The sequence below is a fragment of the Eleginops maclovinus genome, chromosome 5, assembly GCF_036324505.1.
Source record: "Eleginops maclovinus isolate JMC-PN-2008 ecotype Puerto Natales chromosome 5, JC_Emac_rtc_rv5, whole genome shotgun sequence".
NCBI classification, from domain to species: domain Eukaryota; kingdom Metazoa; phylum Chordata; class Actinopteri; order Perciformes; family Eleginopidae; genus Eleginops; species Eleginops maclovinus.
The window spans coordinates 7,444,315-7,469,365 of record NC_086353.1 but is presented as its reverse complement, the minus strand read 5'-3'; the positions used below and the strand labels follow the sequence as shown (position 1 = coordinate 7,469,365).

Sequence of the window (25,051 nt, the reverse complement as noted above, 5' to 3'; positions counted from 1 at the left end):
CCCCTGGAGTCTACACACACACACACACACACACACACACACACACACACACACACACACACACACACACACACATACACACACAGGCCTAAGTGACAACTATAACCTTCATAAGAGGAAGAATGTGAATGACCTTACAGTAAAAAAAGAAAGTGTTCCCAAACAAGTCTATTTCAGGGCTGATATTAAGATATAGGGGAAAGCACATAAGTATTTAATAACATTAAACATGCCTGCCTTACACTTAGGTAACAATCTTGTATCAGGTATGCTGCTCACTAATATTACACTTCAACAAAGCCGTCATTAATGTTATCGATTTCAGTTCGGCTTTTCCAGCTATGACAAGTTGAAGAGTGTGCTGTGAAAAATGTCTATTATCATCAAACTAACGGCAGGTTGAAATTGTCAAATTCATACAAACATCTGGATGATCATACTGATGTTCAGAGAATGTTAACACATGATTTTAACAAGAGTGTACAACAAATAGTGGCATATTTTGTATTTAATAGGTCACCAAACATCTTGAGTTCCTTGGCATGTCAATACAGAAAAAAACAATGACAAACAAAATTTAAAAAAAAGAATACAAGAAAGAACACACGACAAACAGCACAAAGCTACACACAATTATACGTAACACATGAATTCCTGTCAGATAATAAAAGTCATAAAAGGCCAAAATATAACATTTAAAGTTCTAAAAACATACTTACAGTGCTGCAAATTAAAAGGTAATCCCTTGTTTTGCAAGTTGAGGGAGCGTTTAAATAGGATTGCGAAATATTGAAGCCCCTTAGTGCACACAAAACAAATACATTTGAATAATGTGCAATACTTCGTTTTTGGTGTTTTCATTTTTAAAGTTTAATATCAAATGTTTGGCTCTACTTACTTGCCAGTTTTCAGGTGTATCACTTCTAGTCATCTTTTATCAATTAAACACAAGGTGACAGTATAAGTGGAGTGATGGTTTAACTTTGTGTGATACTGTTTTGGCAGAAAGTTTAATAAAGTTATCTTGAACTAATCCACCAAAACTTGGGCCATTGTGGGGGTAAAACCACACTTGAACTTTGTGCGTGTGTGTTCCTGTGTGTTTGGCCTGCCGTTTCCACCTAAGCGTTTGCTAATTAACAATGGGGAAGGCATTGAGTGGCTTTTGGGCTCTCGGACCACTTACTGTAGCTCTGTGCGGTTGCCACCCAGCCAATCTATTCAGCAAACTGCTTCCTTCTTAAATAGGATCCAGTTATTGAGATTAATGCTGTGTGCGGGTATTTGTGTCCCTATTTAAAGCATTTATTGATCAGTGCGTCTCTGAAACTCTGCGAAAGTACCTCGCCAGCATTCTGACCAACACCACCCCTCCCTGACACACACACACACACACACACACACACACACACACACACACACACACACACACACACACACACACACACACACACACACACACACACACACACACACACACACACACACACACACACACACACACACCATGAGGAACCCTCACACAGAGCAGCAGCCCCTCGAGACTCCCCAAGTGCTGTGGTCTGCAGGTATTGGAGCACTATTATTAGCTTTGTTTGCTTCAAACACACTTTCACATCAATTCTATGCAGGAGCTCCACTACACAAGGTTTGCACTTTACTTGTTTAACTTTTAAAAAGGTATATAATGGGCCCAAACTTTCTTTTGAATATTAAAACACTATAACAAAGGTTATAGTTTAGTTAAAGATGGGAATTTAGAATGTGGTAATATTAACTTCACTCAGCAATGAGCCAGTTTTACTGCAGAGAAACAGTACAACATCAATAGGGACTTCTCAAACCACACCCGCAGCATATTCTTCTTCTCTGCCGTAAACTCCCAAGTGTAAAAAACAATCGTCACTCTTCGATATATCTCTAAACAAAGGTGGGCAGTGCTTTGGAGCATTAAAGTTTTAAAAAAAAGCTCTCATCATTTTGGCAAAATACATGAGCTGTGTACTTGAGACTTGACTGCACTCAGATTTAAGTTCAACTTATCAAGATTTTTATATTAAAAATGACTGAAGGTCCCGCCCGTAGTGAATCACCCCACACCATAAACGACAGTAAAAAGCAGTGTAGGAGTGTTTATTCGTGTCATTTATATCATTTATGTGCAAGGATTTCAACAAATCTCGCTCCTGAACAAAAGCCTGGCAAGTTAAAAACCCAATAAGTCAGTAATGAATAAATCTATTCTATCCACAAGTCGTGCAAACAAAGAAAGTAGATACTCAACGAATTTCAGTTCAATAAATTCCTAAGACAAAGGCTGCACTAAAGCAACAACTTGATGACACTTTATTAATAAAGCAAATTAATTTCTTCTAAAAAGCAACAAGGCATTTCTCCTTAATGTAATGCAGAGATATCAACCATAAACACTGGATTCATTTCAATAACTTTAATGTACTTGGAGAGACCCCTGAGTTGTATTTTGTAGGAAAATAGTATCAAAAAACCCCCCCACCAAAAACGGCAGTTCCCCTCAACTCTACAAATACTGCTGGAAGATTTAGCAGTTAAGAACCAGATACAGTGGGGCAAAAAAGTATTTAGTCAGCCACCAATTGTGCAAGTTCTCCCATTTAAAAAGATGAGAGAGGCCTGTAATTTTTATCATAGGTATACCTCAACTATGAGAGACAGAATGAGAAAACAAATCCAGAAAATCACATTGTCTGATTTTTAATGAATTAATTTTCAAATTATTGTGGAAAATAAGTATTTGGTCAATAACAAAAGTTCATCTCAATACTTTGTTATATACCCTTTGTTGGCATTGAGAGAGGTCAAACGTTTTCTGTAAGTCTTCACAAGGTTTTCACACACTGTTGCTGGTATTTTGGCCCATTCCTCCGTGCAGATCTCCTCTAAAGCAGTGACGTTTTGGGGCTGTCGCTGGGCAACACGGACTTTCAACTCCCTCCAAAGATTTTCTATGGGGTTGAGATCTGGAGACTGGCTAGGCCACTCCAGGACCTTGAAATGCTTCTTACGAAGCCACTCCTTCGTTGCCCTGGCGGTGTGTTTGGGATCATTGTCATGCTGAAAGACCCAGCCACGCTTCATCTTCAGTGCCCTTGCTGATGGAAGGAGGTTTTCACTCAAAATCTCACGATACATGGCCCCATTCATTCTTTCCTTTACACGGATCAGTCGTCCTGGTCCCTTTGCAGAAAAACAGCCCCAAAGCATGATGTTTCCACCCCCATGCTTCACAGTAGGTATGGTGTTCTTTGGATGCAACTCTGCATTCTTTCTCCTCCAAACACGACGAGTTTAGTTTTTACCAAAAAGTTCTATTTTGGTTTCATCTGACCATATGACATTCTCCCAATCCTCTTCTGGATCATCCAAATGCCCTCTAGCAAACTTCAGACGGGCCTGGACATGTACTGGCTTAAGCAGGGGGACACGTCTGGAACTGCAGGATTTAAGTCCCTGGCGGCGTAGTGTGTTACTGATGGTAGCCTCTGTTACTTTGGTCCCAGCTCTCTGCAGGTCATTCACTAGGTCCCCCCGTGTGGTTCTGGGATTTTTGCTCACCGTTCTTGTGATCATTTTGACCCCACGGGGTGAGATCTTGCGTGGAGCCCCAGATGGAGGGAGATTAGCAGTGGTCTTGTATGTCTTCCATTTTCTAATAATTGCTCCCACAGTTGATTTCTTCACACCAAGCTGCTTACCTATTGCAGATTCAGTTTTCCCAGCCTGGTGCAGGTCTACAATGTTGTCTCTGGTCTCCTTTGACAGTTGTTTGGTCTTGGCCATAGTGGAGTTTGGAGTATGACTGTTTGAGGTTGTGGACAGGTGTCTTTTATACTGATAACGAGTTCAAAAAGGTGCCATTAATACAGGTAACGAGTGGAGGACAGAGGAGCCTCTTAAAGAAGAAGTTACAGGTCTGTGAGCCAGAAATCTTGCTTGTTTGTAGGTGACCAAATACTTATTTTACCGAGGAATTTACCAATAAATTCATTAAAAATCCTACAATGTGATTTCCTGGATTTTCTTTTCTCATTCTGTCTCTCATAGTTGAGGTATACCTATGATGAAAATTACAGGCCTCTCTCATCTTTTTAAATGGGAGAACTTGCACAATTGGTGGCTGACTAAATACTTTTTTGCCCCACTGTATATGTCAAGAGTTAATGGCTACAAAAAGACAGCTAGAAGGAGAGTGAATATCAAACGGAACGAAAAATCCAAAGGCATGATAATGTGGCTCCACTTACATGAATTTATAAATATGCAACTGATTCCTGACGTAACAGTCCAATACAAGAAACCAGAGATGATAGAGGTGAAAAAAACTTCTCAGCCTGCTATCACAGTCCCTTCACTTGCGCTTGACTGCTTAAGTTTTGACTGAATAAAAACCTTAAACAGGACAACAGGCATAAATAGAATGTGAATATATACAATTTAAGGCATATCATTAATTAGTCTTTTAAATCCATTTCTTGTGTTGTTGCTTTATTCATAGGTTGCCTCTAATGTCTTCTGTTTTTAGTGCTGTGTGAGACCATTCTGCACTCTGGCACTCAAACATTTGACAGCTGATAAAATGTGGAGATGGAAGAGTTAAGGAAAAAAGAAAAATATTTAGTTTTCTCTCAGGCCTGCTGACTCTGATAGTGCCTTAAGTGTCTCATGAAATTCCCCCAGAGGGAGCAAAGAGGTGGCTAGAGACATCCATCACCTATTGGCTAAAATGCAGCAGGAAGACAGTCTGCTGACACCTCAGCAACCCAAGGATAATAATGCTGGGATATTGTTTAGTAGCACCAAAAATGTCAATGCAATGTCCTTTCTTTCTCCCCTTATTTCTTAAATTGAAGTTAATAAAATAAAAAATATATAAGAGCGTATTGACTTTTAAGCAATTTAAGGGAATCTTTAAGGGGAACTATCAGATTTCTTGATTCACACTTCCTTTCGAGTCGTAAAGAAACAGTATACAACTTTTATTTTAAATGTTTAATAAATGATGGCTGTTACTGTCCTGTGTAAGTGGATAACACTTATACACACAATCACACTCCTCATAAGAGCTATCTGAAGTAGTCTCTCCTTATGTAAACAGAGAGAGCGGAGGGAAGACGAGGTACAGAGGAAATCCTCTGTTTAAATGCCAAGCTGTGCGTGCCGTTCTCTCTCTCCTGCTCTTATTTCCTCTTTTCGGCACCTCTCAGGGCTCAGATTCTCCACCTTCGCCTCTCCTCCGCTGCCTTTTGTTTTTTTCGTGCATGTGACTGTGTGGTTGTGCACGTGCCAGCTGGTGGCTCACATTCATGATCCTGGTCGCGCGTTTGGAAAGATGACACGGACCGCTTTTGTCTTCGTGCCACCAGAATTAATCAACAGGGAAGAAGAGAATGAACACAGGATATATGTTTGAGTAAAAGAAAACAAATATGTGCAGCTGTAAGGAGGAAAAGATGGATGAAAGAGAAATTAATACTGGGAAATGATGCAGGGATGATGGAATGGAGATTTCCCTAGTTTTAGTTATGAAGTAGAATGTCCTCTTGATAGATAATGTTTATTTGCATAGCACAAAACCACTGTTACAAAGCTGCCACCATTAAGAACAGTATATGGTAATAGAAAAGGGTTAATGGTCAAAACTATGGATGGTTACACTGTACTTTTTAAAGTCAAGAATAAAGTAAAATGTCAATCAATAAGAATAAAAGAAAAGTGTTTTTAATAAGCATAACGGATGAGCTTGTAACAGAGAGTTTGAAGATACTAATGTAATTGGGCACATACAAAAAAATGGGTTTGGTGTACTGACCCAATTCAAGAATGAAAAGTGAAGTTTTCTTTGAACTCAGGTGAACTAATGTCACCCCATCTGCAGGTTTTGAAGCTAGCCGGAAAACATTCTTTATGCCAAATTTGATTTAAGTGAATAGAAACTTGAAGGAGAGAAAGAATTGTACGCAGAAGTGAGCAATAGCTCCTCAATTCTCCTTTTCACACCATCTCGCTGCTATGAAAGGCCAAGATGCTGAGTGTGGGTGTGTGTGAACATTAGTGTGTGTAAACAGTAGTCCCTTGCTGACACAGCACTTCTTCAGGAACTTGGGATTGTGTGTGTGTGTGTGTGTGTGTGTGTGTGTGTGTGTGTGTGTGTGTGTGTGTGTGTGTGTGTGTGTGTGTGGCCTCGGCTCCCTGCAGATATGCTTCCGCAAAGACTGTAGGAAGAAACCGTGAAGACCTTTGACAATATGTGTGTGTGTGTGTGTGTGTGTGTGTGTGTGTGTGTGTGTGTGTGTGTGTGTGTGTGTGTGTGTGTGTGTGTGTGTAAAACAATGAATTTATGTACAAAGCAACTTTAATACACTGTGAACTTCGATGTCCTTCTACAGTTAACTGTTGGACAACTTCAAAGTTGTCTATAAAAATGTAAATATGAAGCACCTCATGTTGAACATTCACAAACTCACTCAGTCAAGTGTAGCAGATTCATCACAGGTGGGGGGATGTTCCTTATCAGTCTGCACCACCTAAGAAATGAAGGCATCATCAAGTGGCCACATGGTAAATAACCAAGTCGTTTTTCAGGCAGCTTGCTCTACTGAACAATGACCTCACTAAACTCTTTTTATAAAGTAAAAGTGACCATTAGCACATTAGAGATGACAAGGATGTTCTTTTCCAACGTACTTTCAAATAAGTACAACTTTCTAGTAAGATGAGGTGGTTTAAAAGATGGGCATGCAGCCACTTTTCTAGGATTCGGTGGGCTCTGAACGCAAAACAACTCTTTAATGTTTAATGTTAACTCACAGAATCCAAAATCACAACACCATAACAGCTACCCCCTATGATGCAATAGCTCAAATCCACATCCAAATAATGATCCAAGACCAGGCGGTGGATCCTCAGAGAGCGGTTGCGGAGACCAAGTTGGCTCTTTGAGTAGACTGAACTTCCCTTAATGTACTGTCAGGTCATCAGCACACTACTGTCATCTGCAGGATTAAAGGAGTAATGACAAAGGAAGATGGAGTGTTTTCACACTGTGACACCTGTGACACCAGGCCAGAATGTTAACTGAGAAGTGATAGCTTTTGCAGTTAAAAAATATGTTTTTATACATTAAAAACCTGAGATCATCTCAGTATGTGAAGAAAAAATGCCTTTAATCTCAAACACAAATGCATACTGGGGGTCTGCTGACAACGTTATTTTTTTAATGTAGTTTGACGACAATGGCAACTCAAAATAAACTGCAGATTTTCTCAACTTCTCAAATAATCGTCAGCTGTAACGTCTGCATATTTCACAATCCATAGTTCCAAAATGTCACTCTGAACAACATCCCATTTGAGTGTTGACTCTGATCAGATAAATATACGATCTCACATTGTACCTTCCTTTCTCTCTCTGTCTTTTTCTTGCTCTTTCAGTAGTTCTCCTCTCTTTTGTCCCACTCTGTCCTGAAGCCAGAACAGCTTGATCAATGGTATTGATGAGGAGATGCTAATAGCAGATGCTAATAGGGCCAGTATGAGTAATAGACCGAGGTGGCCATTGATCTGCAGAGTTAGCATCTCGTTCTAAAACAGCTGATTCAACTGCATAGTTGGACTAAAAGTGCCGTCCTTGCTCTGTGTGTGTGTGTGTGTGTGTGTGTGTGTGTGTGTGTGTGTGTGTGTGTGTGTGTGTGTGTGTGTGTGTCATTAAGAATATAGGCACAGAGTGTGCAGTAAGACCTATAGTTGGTACCAATCAGTTGTATAATCCAGGGGTGTCCAAACTCCGGCCCGGGGGCCATTTTGAATCGGCCCTCTGCAAATTCTAAAAGTATAATGCAATATGGCCCACAAATTAAACTTCTGCTTGTCTTATTTTGTACTTCTCAAATATATATGTTCACATATATTAATGAGCCCAATTTAAATAAATTCAGTCATTTAGAATCTAAAACATTTTCTAACAAATCTTAGTTTATTAAAAAAAAACAATAACTTATTTCTATAACGAGCTTGAAATTGAACCTTCATATTTACTCTTATTATCAGCACTCTGAGGCTCTGTTTTAAGGAATGAGCTGCCAACAGAATATTAACATTAATCTAGGTCCATATACATTTGTCTATAGGCTGTTCTTTCTGAAAGCGTGTTCAAGTATCGAGCATCATTCACCTACATTTGATTTGTTTTGCTAACTTATAACTTCACTTTTGAGACAATATTCACCTCTAGAAGTGGCCCAGCTCTCCGTATATTTTTCTGTATGTGGCCCTCGGTGAAAAAAGTTTGGACCCCCCTGGTATAATCAAACTTCAGACGCTCATCCTTCCAACAGCTTTTGGAGGGTTGTTAATGCATTCCAGAAGTTACTAAATGCCTTCGATTCATCATGAAACCTCATTTGTTCAATACATATTTAACATTTTGATGATTAAAGTATATCATGGCAGCATGTGTTGTAGAAGCACAGCAGATGCACTCCCAACACAAGTCTTCTGAGAGTTAGAAAATACAGACTTGGCTTGAGACAGACTTAGAAAGTATGACACCAGCCCCTAAATTAATATTTTATTACCCATAATTATTAAAAGTGTATGAATGAAAGGCCATACACATACCATAATAACTTTAACCGTGTATTTATCTTTTAACCACCAAATAAACCAACTAGCTAGAAAGCTAACGATAACGCTAATGCTGAAAGTTAAGTAGTTGGAGATGAACAAACAAGAGCTAAAACAAGGTAATAAATACTGAACTTACATTCGTCAGAAACACGACTTCAGGGTGGGTGACAATGTTGTTCCTCATCTGTACGATGTGTAAGCAATCGACTGTTCGATACCTGTTCGTTAGCCATAACTTTTTAGACCGGTGTTTTGATGCTAGTTGTGCACCTGTTAGCTTGTTTACTGGTTGGTCAGACCCCTAGCGGTCGTATTATAGAATACACGCATATTCAATACCCTAGCAACCAGCCTCCTCCAACCATGAAGCTGAAACATGTCTGCATCCACTCCCTAAGGAGTGTATCTTATTTATTATTCAAAATAACTGGATATGGAATAGTTTAGTTAATGTATGTTGACTTCTATCATTTTCCTATATTATTAAAGACTAAGTAGACATGATATGGGACCTTTTTTTTTACAATTCTGATGTGTTTACCATTATTCCATATGAGGTCAATACACTAGGTCAATAACTTATATCGATAGGAAATACCAAAACTGATCCCTTGGAAAATCCATGGATATTATAACCTTCATCGAAGGGAAAATGGCACATATGAGTATTTTGTGACAAAAAGTTTCAGAATTGTTGACTGACAGCTCGCACTGAAATCCATGTTTGAATATATATAATTAATATATATATATATAATAAGGCTTTGAAAATATGATCTGAATGTATTCTATTTAAATGTATCTGCCAAAGCAGTCATGGTTAAAGGTCTAAATTATGCAATTTAGTAGGCCTAAAATTATTAGGCCTACTACATATTACATCCTGCCTATATTTAATCACAACATACAGTATAGACATATAATCTGGTGTATGCTGTTACAGTACATGGTATCATTTTACCTTAACATACTAAACATGTAGGACACTCCTAAATTCTGTCTTTTTCTTGCCACTTTTGACGTGAGTGAGCTGAAACAAAAGGTGACACATTACCTCAGATTGACAACATAAAGAGGGGAGTTTTATTGATCAGTTCATTCTTTACATTTGTAACTGTTTCTATAGATTTACATTCAATCATTTCTTTCTGTGGTCTCAAACCAGGTGAACTTCATTTCCACAGTCAGCTAAACTTTCTGTATCTGAATTGAGAAGAAAAGTGTTAATTTATCCTTGAAAAACACAACTTGTACATGTATCACTTTTCTTTATGTACCACAGTATTACCTGTGAAATGCACGTACAAAGGAAAATGGCTTTGGGTAGACTGAAGTGGACTGATTTATCAATGCTATGGCCTTGTTTTCTTGATTTTTAAGTTACAAAAACCACACATTTCTTGCTATACCTAGAGTTCGTAAATACAGTATATATTATAACCATTCATCTTGTGCTAAAATCAAAGCTGTGCTGCAGTCAGTTTAAAAAAAAAAGAGATCTCAACATCGATAACAAACAGGGAAACGGTACTGCATGTATATATTTTTACAATATAATGTTTACAGTAATTGTTTTTAATGTCCCAGATTTCCTCTAAACCGTAGCGTATGTTACATAGAGAAAAACAGAGTTAATGTGTGCGTGCGTGCGTGCACATTACTGTGAATCAAAAAGATGTGTGTTGTTTTGTGTTGTATTTGTACTAAAGCCTGGAGAAGCAGAGACATTTAAAACAGTTAAAATAATGAATTATTTTGGACGGATCCATGTGGTAATGATGTAAACAGCTCTTTTACATACACAATTACTCAGTCACTCGTTGGTTATATAGATGGGTGCCATGGTTACCAAATCACGTGTACGATAAAGAACACAATACCACAGAAATCAACACCGATCTCACTGCCAACAAACTACCTGCAAATTCCTCCTGTGCCTATTTCTCTGTCTGCAGGATATTCAACAGGAGTATGAGGCAAACCATTACATTAATAAACGGTAATCAATAAAATAATGATCGAAAAGAGAACAAAACAAATAAAGAGACAATATATTCTTCGTTTAAGAGTGGACGGGCACACAAAATGTTGAATATATTACATCGTTGTGCAGACGGTCCGATCAGCCAGACAAACGCGTTAGAAGTTCAGTGTCTCCGACATCATCTTCCACCAGTCCATCAGCTCCTCTCGCTCCTCCTCCTTCCTCTCCATCAGAGACTCTAACTCAAAGTCCACCTGATGCAGAGAAAAAGGCGGATTAGACCTAGCAAAGTAAACCAGAGCTTTTTCTAATTCTTCATATTCCAATTTGTTTATCCTACCATAGACTGGATTATTTAGATTTTGCAAATATCAAATTCATTGATAAGTAAAGACTCCCCCTTCACAGCTTAAAAGGAATAAGGCTTATTACCATATCCCAAAACTAAGCTATTTTAAAAATATCTCATAGATGTTTCTCCCACATGTTGATGAGTCTGGAAAAGGATGATAATTGCATCTATAATGATAGGTAATTGAAAACAACAAACATTCTTTTCAATTAAAAGTACAATTAAATAAAATGTAACTTGAAAACATATCATTGTTTTTGTATACTACCTTTTTGAAAATAAAAAGTGAGCACACAGTAAATGTCTCACCCTAGTTGCAGGGCTGAAGGCAACAGCCACCTTCTTGATGACGGTCAGGTATCCTGGGGCAGTGGCTGCCACTTTGTAGTTTCCTGGAGCAAGGAGGCGCCAGTAGTCTCCATCTTTGGCTATAAAATAAAGATGTTCTCATTAAAACATGTCAGAAAGCACCCCGCAGAGCTGTTGAGAAAGTCATGCACTACTAGGTTCGTCCACCAGAGGGCATTACAACATCATACATTATGTTTGCGGCACACCTCATGGCACTGAGGTACACATGGTTGTCAAGATTGTGTGCTTTGCAATGGATGCTGATACCTGTAGTGATGTCGTGGTCGATGCCCTCCACAGAGATGCTGGCATTGAAAATGGGGCTGCCCTGGAGGTCACGCACAAAGCCCTTTACACCCCGGTGAACCTAAAAATACACAAAGAGGAATAATCAATGTTTGATTTAGGGAAAGAGGGCGGAAAATGTGTTTAATGGGATTTAAATGGACATGGCGTTGTGCTCTTTGGAGCGGATAACATACAAGAAAAAAGACAAGGAAATAAATACAACAACAATATTTACAACAAATGATTTTATTTTGTCAAGGCACATTTTGTGATACTGCTAACAATGGCCTGTTAAAGAAACAATGGTGGAAGTGGTTTTATGTTGTCATACAGTACATAAAGAAAAACTCTGAGGTCAAGCGTGGAATTAATTAATTCAAACCACTGAAAAGACATAATTAGGACACATTCTCAGTCCAGGAGATGCTGCCTACCTGCTCGATGTAGTTGACCAGTGAGTTGCGGTTCTGCTCCCAGTAGGTCTTCAGGTTGTCCTCACTGGGGAACTTGTCACAGCTGAGCTCCAGAGTGATCTCAAAACAGTTGCTGCTGAGGTAGTTGAAATCCTGCATTCCTGTGAGTGGTAAGTTAAATAAAAAACAATGAGAAACAGACTAAAATGATATAAGGAAGTAGCAGAAAGTAGACATGTTGAGATCAGAGTAACATACGTATGAAATTTATGGCTTTGGCTTAAATAAATATATACCTGTCTGGATGATAAGTACGATTTAACAGAAAGATATGTTTGGAATCATTTGGAAAGTGTTGACATTGCTTAACTTGAACACCAGAGAGCACCTACAACTGTATTTTTCAACTGTAAAATATCTTGTTCATGCACATTTCTTTAGTTACATAACAGATACTTATAAAAATGTATGTGATCATGTAAAAAAAAAGAGCGTTAACCAAAAAGAAAGCTTCTTTGCTTAATGAAACATGCCTTTAAAAAAAGCCTGATTGAAACAAATTACAGAAGCTATAATGTCAGCAAGAAAATACTAAGGACCAATATTAATAATACTTCTGTATATGTAGGGAACCTTATGATTTATGATGACCTCGTTTAAGTTCAAATATCTCTAATAACATCAGCCTAAACTATATCCAGCCTCTTAACCCATAAACCCAGGCAACCCTTCACCTGCAAAACCCTAAACCCGACACATTGGGCTCTGGTTGTATCTTACCTCCGGGGACGCTGTACCAAGCCCCTCCGTTAGTGATGCCGTCTTTGAAGCTGGAGTCGTCGTCGTTCTTGCGGCAGGGGGGGCGGTTGGGGTTGGACATGACTGGGTTGTACATGGAGTAAGACTTTGCCAGAGACTTGAACACAACATCATCTGGACTGGAGCTGTACTCATGAGTGGAGCCTGGGAGGAGGAACGAGAGGGAAGGGAACACACAAGAGCACAATGTTTACACAGCGGCTGGGGTAAAGTATTAATTAACTGAACACCTGCATCTGAAACAAATTAAAGGCATGCCTGCGTACAAACGTTTTGTTTACTTTGAGTAGTAATGCGCAGGAAGCCGTAGAAGGAAACATTTTCCATCTGATTTAGATTAAAGTTACGACTTTCTGAAGAATAAACTCATAAATTGTTTGTTGTTCTGTTTAAAAGGTCAGAAATGTGCCTCATTAAATCTGTGGAAAAGTCTCATAAACTAGGGGAAAAATGTACACAATTTAACAACACAAACAGTAAACTAGGGTGGGTTTCAGATTTTGTGATCAAAATGTGTGTTGATGTACCAGTACGGGTCTCATCATATGGGTAGTTGGCCACCACGTCTCCTCCATGCAGGTTAGCTGACAGCACGAAGGGGATATCCATGATCCAGTGGATCACTGCTTTGGTTTCGGGAGCCAGCTGATAAGAAAAACATAGGCATTACTAACCTTTAAAAATAAATAATGCACCTGCAAACAACTCAAATAGGCATTCAGGTATCTAAAATATTACCTTACTTCCAACCTTCACACATCTGATGTCCTTTAAAGCCTTTCCTTATTGATCCTATTGATAAGTAATGCCTGATGTAGTTTATAGTGTTCGTGCCACGGAGTTTCATTGTTCCTTATAACCAAAACACATTTGCAATGTTGCACCAGGTGCCATGTCCCTTTATAGTGAAGATAATGGCTCTATAATGTATCATAAACCGGCAATGATCTGCTTTTAGGCCACTGCTTTAAGCACTGACATATCATCCTCTTTTAATATGAGATCCGAAGCAGTTACCTCCTGCCAACTACAATTAATCTGAGGCTATGAGAATGAACATAAACAGCTAGATAGGTAGTTGCAGATTCAGGTGATTTTAGGTGATCAAGAAAACTCAATGATAGAAAGGCAAGCAAATCTTACTCCTGCTTCAGTTACACTGTAGATGTCGGTGTTTTGAAAAAAACATTAAACTTTATACATTTCTGATCCATCTGTAGAGATTTACAAGAAATGGATTAATGCTGAGAAACATGTGTACCTTGGTGTTTTCATCCACAGCCTTCTTCATGTTCTGCAGCAGGTGGTTGTTGGCTCCACCCTCCTTCTCATTGATGTAGATGATGCGGTCCAGATCGGGGAAGTTACGGTTCAGATCCACGCCTTGCGCGTTACTGCGGCCCACAAACCAGTCCTTAATCTCTCCGGGCTGAGCAGGAACAGGAGAGGATATTCAGACACAGCTTTATTAAATACTATTCCTTCCCTGTATGTGCCAAGAGCGTGTTGGCTAAATCTGTTGTCTTGCAATCTTAATCTGTCTGGTACTAAATCCTCAGATCAGGTTTGTGTACTGTGTGTTATTGCCGTGATGTTTCATCACCTGAGAGGCGGCCTTCTCGAAGCCGTCTGGATTCATGGAGGGCATTAGGTGGATGCGAGTGTTGTGGATGAGGTCGATGATGGTCTCGTTGCCTTGCTGGTACTGGTTGCACAGGTACTCAGCCAGGTAGATGATCAGCTCTCTGCCGACAGCCTCATTGCCGTGCATGTTGCCGATATACTTGAACTCAGGCTCACCTGCACGGAAGAAAACGACACAAACAAAGGTTGGATTCTACATCATGTATTCAACCTTCTTCTGTACAGCGTTTTTACATCTCATAGCGAGATAATGAGCTGAAAACAGAAATATGTTACAAAGAAGGAGGATTTTCACAAGGTTGAATGTAAATGCACCTTTTACCAGCCAAACACACAAGGCCACAGAGAGAAATATCACAATAACCTCACAATCATTGTTGTCATGGAAAACCCAAGAATAAAAGGTCACTGATAAAGTCATTTGTGAGGGAGGTTACACTGGAGACACACACACACACACACACACACACACACACACACACACACACACACACACACACACACACACACACACACACACACACACACACACACACACACACACACACACACACACACACACACACACACACACACACACACACACACACACACACACACACACACACACACACACACACACACACTCGTCACGCTCCAGCAGGGACAAACACTTTGACTCATCAGCTGAAAGGTTAAAGACAATTTAACACAGCAGTGCAGAACTCCATTTGGACACTAAAGAGCGACAGACAGCGGATTATTGACCAACACTGTCACAAATTGGTTTGCCTGAATCTCGCTGGAGGGACCGGTGTGAGGTCAGAGTCGACTTCAACTCGGAGAGTTTCACTCCAGGACATGATGTGGAATTCTTTTTTGTAACATACGGGCTAAACATCATGTAGTTTGTAACTTGTCATCCGTCATCTTTCATTAAAGCCTTAACAAAAACATTTCATATTCTCAAATTTGAAATGTAATATTCAAGCAATTAATTTAGAATATTTAAAATCTTGTAATATACAGACACAACGATCTCAACCATTCTACATCTGTCTGAATTTAAGCTGTTTGATATTGACATGTGAAATGTAAGGCTTTTTCTCAGGATTGCAAGTTTAAAGTGTTTTTATTAATCTGAATCTAGTTTTTGCCATATACCATTCAGTCAATAATTTGTATTTTTTCTAACAGCAAAAAAGGTAAAAGCCCAATCTTATGCTCGAATTGAATTGAGTGTGTTTATTTTGTTCTTCTATGCAAAGCACTGCATGAACATGAATAGTGAAAAAGCTGGATCCAGGAATTATTTTGCTTTTTTCTTTATAAATGACTATAAGTATTTTTGATTAATTAATTAATTAAGACTTATTAATTCAACCATAAACCACTTACAGTATGTTGTCATCAAACTGTTTTCCTTTACCTGCCTTTCTATATCATCAGGTTTTATATGTTGAGCTTTTTATATCAGTGTGTTCAGTATAGCTGTGTTTTAATGACCCCGGCTCCATCCGTCTGTTTAAAACACTAATGAGCTGTTTCTTCTCTGAATGTCTTCATGCATGCTTATACAAAAACACACATTAGCAAAAGTGCTACTAAGGAGTTATATAAAGCCGTGCAACAAAAGGACAAAGAGGATGACGAAGCAGGTACTGTGCACTCTCTTTTGATTATCTACAAACCAGAGAACAGTGGCTTCCTGTAGCTGTCGAGAAAAAAAGAACTCTGCTGAGGAAATAAGCAAAAGGCATTTTGTTCAGATCAGTTAGTTACGAGTTATGAGATGTAGCCCAAGAACAGCAGATGGTGAGTGGTGTGTGTGTGTGTGTGTGTGTGTGTGTGTGTGTGTGTGTGTGTGTGTGTGTGTGTGTGTGTGTGTGTGTGTGTGTGTGTGTGTGTGTGTGTGTGTGTGTGTGTGTGTAAGTGAAGCCACAGCAGCAGGGGTCCAGTTTTTATTGAGGCACTTTTTGTGTGTTTCATTGTTTTTACCTCTATTCTGATTTGGCGATTTCCAGGGATTCTTCTCCTCATTCACATCGTTAAGTTAAATGTGTTGCTTGTATACAAGTAATGCTTTCAATATGTATTTATACATGTGTGTCAATATTTGAATCTCCTTGATCCAGTTGAGAGGTTTTTACTGAGTGTTTGATGTTTCCCAGCCGATACACACAAAACGCTCTGGTTCTTTTCTTAGTTTCTACTAATGATTTCAAGACTACAATTAACTGTTTCTGTTCTAAGTGTTGTGAACGTTTTTTACAGACTTAAGAGGCCTGACAGAGCTGTCAAACACGTGCACCCACACGTTCACACACACACACACACACACACACACACACACACACACACACACACACTTTGAAGTTGTGCTCTGCCTGAGTGAGTTATTATGTCTCAAACTATTACACAGATGCTAAGTATCTAGAGGCCTTTCCTTACTCCTACACATGTAAGAATTAATGAATTTGAGAGGCAGAGCAGACAGGAGGAGGGCTAATGATAATTTACTGCATCTAAATGTCTGTATTAATTAAATGTACTGCAATTTTTTCTTCTAATGCTTCTGTAAAAGCTCTGTTTACTCCTCTTACATCATACAAGTTTAAACAGAGGGTGGATTATCTGCACAAAGACAAGCAAGTAGCTAGGACAGATTAAAATGTCATTCTTCACTCTGGAGCGTTGTCCTACTTTATTTCCCTCCCTTTCAAACTTTCTGCAGCTCTCTGAGCTTTAATTCTCTTGTGCAAACACATGACAGCACACTTAAAGTAAAATAAAAAGGTGCCCACGTTAACTTTTCATGATAAACCTCACATACAGTATATTTGGTAAATACACAATAGGGGTTTGTAGACTTAAATATAAAAGTTGGAGGATGCACACCCAAACCAAACTGGGTACAGATACAGGACAAGAGCAGCCGAAGAGGAAAAGGAGCAAATTAATGTAAGCTCCCAAGAAGTCCAAGCGTGTTGACATTTAAAGATGTTCCTCAGGCAAATATTTGTTCCAAAAATTGGTGTTCTCAAAATTGTAGGACAAGCTGTCATTTTTGGCTGTAACCAACAAACATTTCTGAGGAATCACAGATTTCCAGAGGTTGTCTTAAAAGGTCTTATCCAATGCCCAATTTAGTTTATAAAAAGCTTAAACAAACTGGAAAAGGTGATTATATATACTTTTATGCTTAATCAATTATCAAAACTGTTTTTTTTGGGTCACAACTCATTCCTCTTGAGCCTATAGGAAGCCAGCTTTTTGGTCATGTGTTTGCCTTAAGAACATCTTGAAAGAAGATGGTTGCTCTGTTTACTTTGTACGATATTTAATGTGAGTACAACCTCTCCTCCTTAAGTTTCAATAGATTTCACATGTATGAGAGTAACTATAGATAGATATCGCCGAGCGGAGGAGAATGTGTGTAAAAGTCTGATGTGGCTCCTGTCCTCACAGATCATATAACACATCCGAGGCGGACAAAACTTCACTGTATTATCTTTCGCTTTATAAAGACTAATCACAATGTGTCTGGCAGGTGATCAATACGGTCTCCATGGTGACCGCGTAATAATGACTGCTGGCACGTCATTAGGGAAGCACCACATTGAAGTGCTCGCTGTCGTCGGGGCAACCCTGACACGGGCAGGTGCTTAGGGAGACAAATCAACTCGGAGGAAGAGTAAACACACTCAGACTGTGCTGTCTGACTCTGTGCGCACTCACACACACACACACACACACACACACACACACACACAGAAGCAGTTTGTTAGCTGTCACTTGATATGACACAGACATACACACAGAGGAGCGCCACACTGGTGGAAAAAAAAATATCTAAAAAGTATAAATTGCTTGATTATAAAACAATTGTACAATGTGTAGAGTGAGTCAAAGTCTGTAGACCTTTTACGATCTAGTTGCTTCTGTAACTCAACCTCCATTTCTGTCCGTTTTGTATGTTTTACATTTACCAAAAGATATATATACCAAACGACGGATGTGATGCCCACCATAAACATTGATTTCTTAATAAATAGTTTAATATGTCAAAGATGATGCCTTCAAATGTATTATGTTGACCTACAAGGAGTCCAGACCCCAGTTGACCAATATTCTTAATTTTAACAATCACATAAGACAATTGGTAACAAACGGTAGCATTCACCAACAACAACATTCCCCTTTCTATGCTGATGCTTAGAAAATGGAAACTCTTTTGACATGTTTTAGCTGTTTCAGAAGGTCTAATACAAGAAGTAATCTAACACCGAGAGGCGAGTGAAAGGAGGTGGGACTTTGGATGCTTGTATGGCCAATACACAGCGTGACATGAATCATGGTTGTTACCCAGCATGTTGAAATGCAACGTATGGTGGAAAGAGAAGGAACATTCTAATATGTGAAGAAGAAGGAAAGAAAAGTGAAGGCAGAGCAGAGGAGGATGCATGTCGGAGTCTGATGTATAATAAATGACCTCTGGCTGATGGCTTGGCCTTTCTCTCATCTTTCTGTTTCTGCTTCTCCTTTATTCCCTCTACGTTCTTTCGCCATCCTTCTTCTTGTCCCTCGTCACCCTTTCACTCCTGTTACATTTGCCGTTTTCTCAATCATCATTCCTTTCTTTTTTGTATCTCATCCTGTTCTTCCTCTCAGCTGTTTTTGCTATCTGTGCTTGAAGAGGCTCCTCAAAGCTAAAGTGTCCTTTCAATGCACTGGGATTGCACTCTATTCTCCTCCACTGTATGCATACTATTAAACCCATGTCTGCCTGTGTTTCAATTTATATTCAAAATGAAATGTGATACATATCCAGCAGTGAGGCTGGCTGCTACACATATGACTGAGCATCTGTGTGCGTGCTCACTGGGGATTACATACTTCCTGTGTCGTCCGATAAAACACTCCAAGTGTCTCCCCTATATGAGAGGGTCTACAGCATATTGAAGTAGTGCCATATTTTTTTTTGCACCTTCAGAAAAAGCCAAAACCATTACAATATAGGGTTTCTCCTCACACAAGAAGCCTTATAAACAGTTCCAGGCATGAGAGTTAGAACACTTTGGCCAGAGCTCATTTCATCGCAGAGAAGCTGCTCTTTTCAGCACTTAAACACTCAGATATGGCCCAGCTGCAAGAAGTAAACCTCCTTCAAATGAGAAAAACATGTCAGCGTTGATGAAGGGTTGAAGGAGTATTGAAGATCTTTACCTCATAGTTTTCATATTTGAAATTCAGCCAGTATTATTAACTTGCCAGGAAAAAAATACATTTACACCAAAGCTTTGTATACTGAGAATTTCAGGTGCTGGTACATAGGTTTTTGTTGGACAGAGTCAGGCTAGCTGTTTACATTCTTTGTGCAAGACTAAGCTAAACCGGCGGCTGCTGTCTGTAGCTTAACGCAGTACATTTTGTCAGCCTTTAACTCACAGATAGATTGATAGATAGCTAGATGAGTTTGTATAAAACCTTTCATCTAATCTCCACCACGCTTGGATTATTTACCAAAATGTATAGTCCATTTGCAGAATTCGTTAGTGGTTACACATCCAACAAACAGAGAGAAACATTAGCATTTATTTGGGCTAGTGTTGGTTTCACTTTATGTTTTTTATTGTCTACACACCAACTCATGAGGGATATATCTGGCTCTTTATCTGCTAAATGTTCATGTTCCTTCACCAGCGAGTCTCTAACTTTTTCATGTTTGGTGTCGGGCAGGTCGCGCTAACTAGAGATTTCTTGCTGAAAACAGTTGCCGGCTGCAGACAAAAACCACAATGATGGAAGCAGTGAGAGTTAATGTAAAAGAAGGCTATTAGCACGACGTAAAACCAAAACAATTTGTCTAATGGCTGATTGGGAGACACTGCTTCGAAGGAACTTATATCTTAAGGGAACTGTAGCATTAGCTTCCCTTTTCACCAACAAGTAGTCATGTGATCTGTTGCTAATATAAAAATAAAGATTATTTAAGAAGAGTAGTAGAGTAACTTGAGTTACTTCCAATCCCTGTATGGTTCCTATACTGCATGCACTTTATATCAATATGTTACCAGTGTGTTTACTCTTTGGGCTATAGGCCCTTCCTGTGCTGCAGTGTGTGACAGATGGCTGCTCACTGGCAGATGAGCTCAGGACCGTCGTCCTCCGTCCAGCCAACCACGAGCTGCCCGTCAGCTCAGTGCACTAAGCCGATCTGTTGCCCCGGCAACTGCTATTTCGGCTCCACCTCAGCGTTTCAACACACTGCGAGGTCGGATAAAATATTGGTCTGGCGTTTTAAAGGGGAAGCTTAAAAGTGGTTCCTGTCCTTGCAGATTTCACACACACTTTTATCTAAACCATCTTCCTTCACTCTACTTGAACATGTCAGTCTCTGGAGCTCTTCTTCTCCTCTCTGTTTCATCCCCCTCCTTGCTGTGGATGTTTTGCAAAGCAGAGGTTGAAGGAGAGGAACAGAGAGAGGAGGGAGGGGGGGAGACCTGCCCCTGTTGGAAACTCATCTGGTAGTAATAAGGTCTCCACTCCACTACTGTGACTCATGCCGACGCACGCCCACCAGACTATTACGGGTTTATTCAGAACGCACATACGGTCATTAGACTCTGTGACCATGCGAGCAGCTCTACACACATACAACCTGTGGTGCCGTTCAGACCGCACAAATACACCCAGGGTAGAAAATACACCTTTACATGAGACTTATAGTTACAAACACCACAAACTGGCCTGTACACCATATAAACAGTAATTATAGGCAATGTTTGTTTTTTTTCTTTTGAGGGCTGTTTCAGGGTAAATTAATCACTTCCTGCTGTATGTAACAGTTAAACCTCCTGTTTGTTTTGAGAGTTGGACTGAAAACACTGACCGGTACATTCATTTAGGAGCACTAGCTGTGCACTGATGTTTTCATTGTGGTGGAAGTTTATTATGTCACGATACTGACTTAATAATCAGAATCTTTAAAAACAAATGTATATATAATGATATCCTGTAAATAATACAAATATGATTACAAGCTTTTGCTCAGTGATGGTTACAGATTCTTCACCTCAGGCTCATACGTTGGTATTTGCCACACGGAAGACAAAATGTACATCAAATTAAAATAGTATTATTTTATTTTTTTTATTCAAAATGAATGATTATGCTAATGCAAATTCTTTCTAATATGGTGACTTTTGTGCCCCTGCCCTTGAAATATATTAATGAGGAATATAGACTTTTGCTTGGAATTCACTTAAAGAAACTAATTTCCATCCTTGAGGCTATACTTGTACAATCTTTATCAAGATGGAGATTCTGACTATTATATTATGAAAGCTTAGTTTTCTATTGTGTGATTTCTTTCCAGATATACAGTATATAAAACACAAAATGGAAGAAGTAAAGGAACATTTATTAGAATCTGACTCTCTGTGTTTGTCTCCATCACATAAACAGCTTGAGATAATTCAGGCCTGCTCCTCCATTTTCCAAAAATCCTTTGAATAGTGATTCATTAGAGAATTGTTTTCTACACCTGCTGTTGCATGGCCTATATCCTGAAGCCATCAGAAGATTTTAAATGTGACGTTGATCTACTTAAATCAGAGCAATTTTCCCTTATTCAGGCGTGACTTAAGAAAAAGGAGAAGGTGCTATGCATCTGATAACTGCAGTGGTGGTTTGCAATTCCTGTGGCTGGTGTGAAAACTGCCCTTCAGACCAAGAAGTCTCACATATGTTGACTTCTTCTACTCTATGGTTTATACCAGCCAGCAGTCCAGACCTGACAACATCAAGGAGTGTGATGAAGATGAAGGGAAGACAAGACATTACTCAGATCCACTAAGAAACACCATAACTAGTCCAACCCTGTAGGACTTCATTTAATATTCAGTCAAAGGCTTCCTCTTTTGAAGGCCATGCATGGACTATTTTCTCTCATTGGCTGCAACCAACACCACTGACACATCTGCTTTTGATTGGGAACCATATAAACTCAAATGGCAGACCAAATGAGCCGTGGCAATATGATCAGGCCCGTTTGGCATGTTTTTCCCAACATCACGACTCTGTGTAAAGCACGAAGAGATCTTTATCATCCAGCAAAATGGCGGCTTTGCTTGGCTGATCCCACAATCTATCATCTAGATCACTCTGGAGTGATGCAGCAGGCCCCTGAATGCACGGAACACACCTGCACTCCTCCTCTGCTCTTCCCAGTCATTTCGGCTCATATAAGCCACGGGGATGGTCTCTAATTAACCCTCACATAAAATAAACGCACCTGCACCCTGCTATACGCAATAGTGCGTGATGTGTTTGTGTTATCACAATGTAATCATGGGAGAAGGAATTCGTGGGACAAAAGGCAGCAGGGATGGGGTGCATTCACCGCATTATGATGACTTTTTGAATGCGTAAAACTGACCAGGTTCGTGAGTCCCGGGGTTGTCTGACATCTCCAGCACCAGCAGCTCGCGCCCCTCGAAGCTCTCCCCGATGGTGTAGATGCGGGTGATGGTCGGGCACTGCAGCCACACGGACACCAGCGCCTTCCGCAGCTCCTCATAGCGGTGGTATTCGAAGGAGATTTCCCCCTCGGTGCCTGCTGCTGCCGCGCTGACCAGGGCCACCACTGCGGCCCCGAATAAAACTACCGAAGTGAAGAGTTTCATTTTGACGTGTCCTCTTTTCCCTAAGCCCTGTCTGTGTGTGTCGGTCCCAAGCCTTATCTCTGTGCTGCAGCTTCGCTATAGGCTATAAATATATCTCTCTCTGGCTCGCTCGCTCTCGCTCTCTCTCTCTCCCTCTCTGTCCCTGTGTGATGCGCTGCTCTACCTGAGCCTGAGCGCAGACTCCCTCCAGAGTCATGCAACAAACAAGAGTTACACATCCGGTCACAGATTTCAAAACAAAGGCTTGAGATGAACAGCAGAAAGTGTTCAATGTGTATTTTTACTAAGGAAAAGGACTGAAAAGTTAGAACAGCATAAGAGAAACTGTTACAGTGCAAACGTGGTAAGTACGCAACAGCTAAATATAACCAATAAAGTATCAATAAGTTGCATATTCTAAATATATTTGATGCCAAAGCCAAATACAGTACTTATTGTGGTTAAAAGGAAGGTGCAAATGTTAAAAGTATAGAACAGTCAATACAAACAGTCTATATTTAAACCAAAAGACCAATTTGAATAAATGGACATACAGTACCTCACAAAAGTGAGTACACCCCTCACATTTTTGTAAATATTTTATTATATCTTTTCATGGGACAACACTGAAGATATGACACTTTGATACAATGTAAAGTAGTCAGTGTACAGTCAGCTTGTATAACAGTGTAAATTTGCTGTGCCCTCAAAATAACTCAACACACAGCCATTAATGTCTAAACCGCTGGCAACAAACGTTAGTACACCCCTAAGTGAAAATGGCTAAATTGTGCCCAATTAGCCATTTTCGCTCCCTGGTGTCATGTGACTCGTTAGTGTTATAAGGTCTCAGGTGTGAATGGGGAGCAGGTGTGTTAAATTTGGTGTTATCGCCCTCGTCTCCTCCCACCACATAAAGTACGTTGTTTACAGCACACATACCTCTCCCATAGATTAGTAAAATAATTGTTGCTCTACATAAAGATGGCCTAGGCTATAAGAAGATTGCTTACACCCTGAAACTGAGCTGCAGCACGGTGGCCAAGACCATACAGCGGTTTAACAGGACAGGTTCCACTCAGAACAGGCCTTGCCATGGTCGACCAAAGAAGTTGAGTGCACGTGCTCAGCGTCATATCCAGAGGTTGTCTCTTGAAAATAGACGTATGACTGCTGCCAGCATTGCTGCAGAGGTTAAAGGGGTGGGGGGGTGGGGCTGCATGAGTGCTGCCGGCTGTGAGGAGCTACAGTTCATTGAGGGAACCATGAATGCCAACATGTACTGTGACATACTGAAGCAGAGCATGATCCCCTACATTCGGAAACTTGGCCGCAGGGCAGTATTCCAACATGATAACAACCCCAAACACACCTCCAAGATGACCACTGCCTTGCTAAAGAAACTGAGGGTAAAGGTGATGGACTGGCCTAGCATTTCTCCAGAACTAAACCCTATTGAACATCTGTGGGGCATCCTCAACTGGAAGGTGGAGGAGCGCAAGGTCTGTAACATCCACCAGCTCTGTGATGTTGTCATAGAGAAGAGGAAGAGGATTCCAGTGGCAACCTGTGAAGCTCTAGTGAACTCTATGCCCAAGAGAGTTAAGGCAGTTCTGGAAAAATAATGGTGGCCACACAAAATATTGACACTTCGGGCACAATTTGAACATTTTCACTTAGGGGTGTACTCACTTTTGTTGCCAGCGGTTTAGACATTAATGGCTGTGTGTTGAGTTACTTTGAGGGCACAGCAAATTTACACTGTTATACAAACTGACTGTACACTGACTACTTTACATTGTATCAAAGTGTCATATCTTCAGTGTTGTCCCATGAAAAGATATAATAAAATATTTACAAAAATGTGGTGTACTCACTTTTGTGAGATACTG

The 25,051-nt window shown here is 39.9% G+C and overlaps 1 protein-coding gene and 1 long non-coding RNA gene across 2 annotated transcripts; both read right to left on the bottom strand.

The window, feature by feature from the left end:
• Positions 1 to 5,122: 5,122 nt before the first annotated feature.
• Positions 5,123 to 8,936, bottom strand: LOC134865243 (uncharacterized). Its single transcript, XR_010165915.1, has 3 exons — positions 8,800 to 8,936; positions 6,504 to 6,563; positions 5,123 to 5,388 (listed from the first exon to the last, which is right to left on the bottom strand). It is a non-coding gene; the product is annotated as an uncharacterized LOC134865243 (long non-coding RNA).
• A 787-nt stretch (positions 8,937 to 9,723) lies between these two features.
• Positions 9,724 to 23,357, bottom strand: cpe (carboxypeptidase E). Its single transcript, XM_063884640.1, has 9 exons — positions 22,934 to 23,357; positions 14,474 to 14,670; positions 14,132 to 14,299; positions 13,398 to 13,515; positions 12,832 to 13,014; positions 12,073 to 12,212; positions 11,618 to 11,717; positions 11,309 to 11,427; positions 9,724 to 10,901 (listed from the first exon to the last, which is right to left on the bottom strand). Exons 1-9 carry the CDS (start codon positions 23,178 to 23,180, stop codon positions 10,803 to 10,805), a joined length of 1,371 nt encoding a protein of 456 aa, XP_063740710.1. The 5' UTR covers positions 23,181 to 23,357; the 3' UTR covers positions 9,724 to 10,802.
• Between the last annotated feature and the right edge of the window lie 1,694 nt (positions 23,358 to 25,051).

Excerpts from the sequence above, each read along its gene's own strand:
- cpe (XM_063884640.1), bottom strand. The coding sequence starts at position 23,180 with ATGAAACTCTTCACTTCGGTAGTTTTATTCGGGGCCGCAGTGGTGGCC. Across the intron at positions 13,516-14,131 it reads CTGTGGATGAAAACACCAAG|CTGGCTCCCGAAACCAAAGC; the intron begins GTACACATGTTT and ends TTTTCTTATCAG. Across the intron at positions 10,902-11,308 it reads CCTTCAGCCCTGCAACTAGG|GTGGACTTTGAGTTAGAGTC; the intron begins GTGAGACATTTA and ends TCTCTGCATCAG.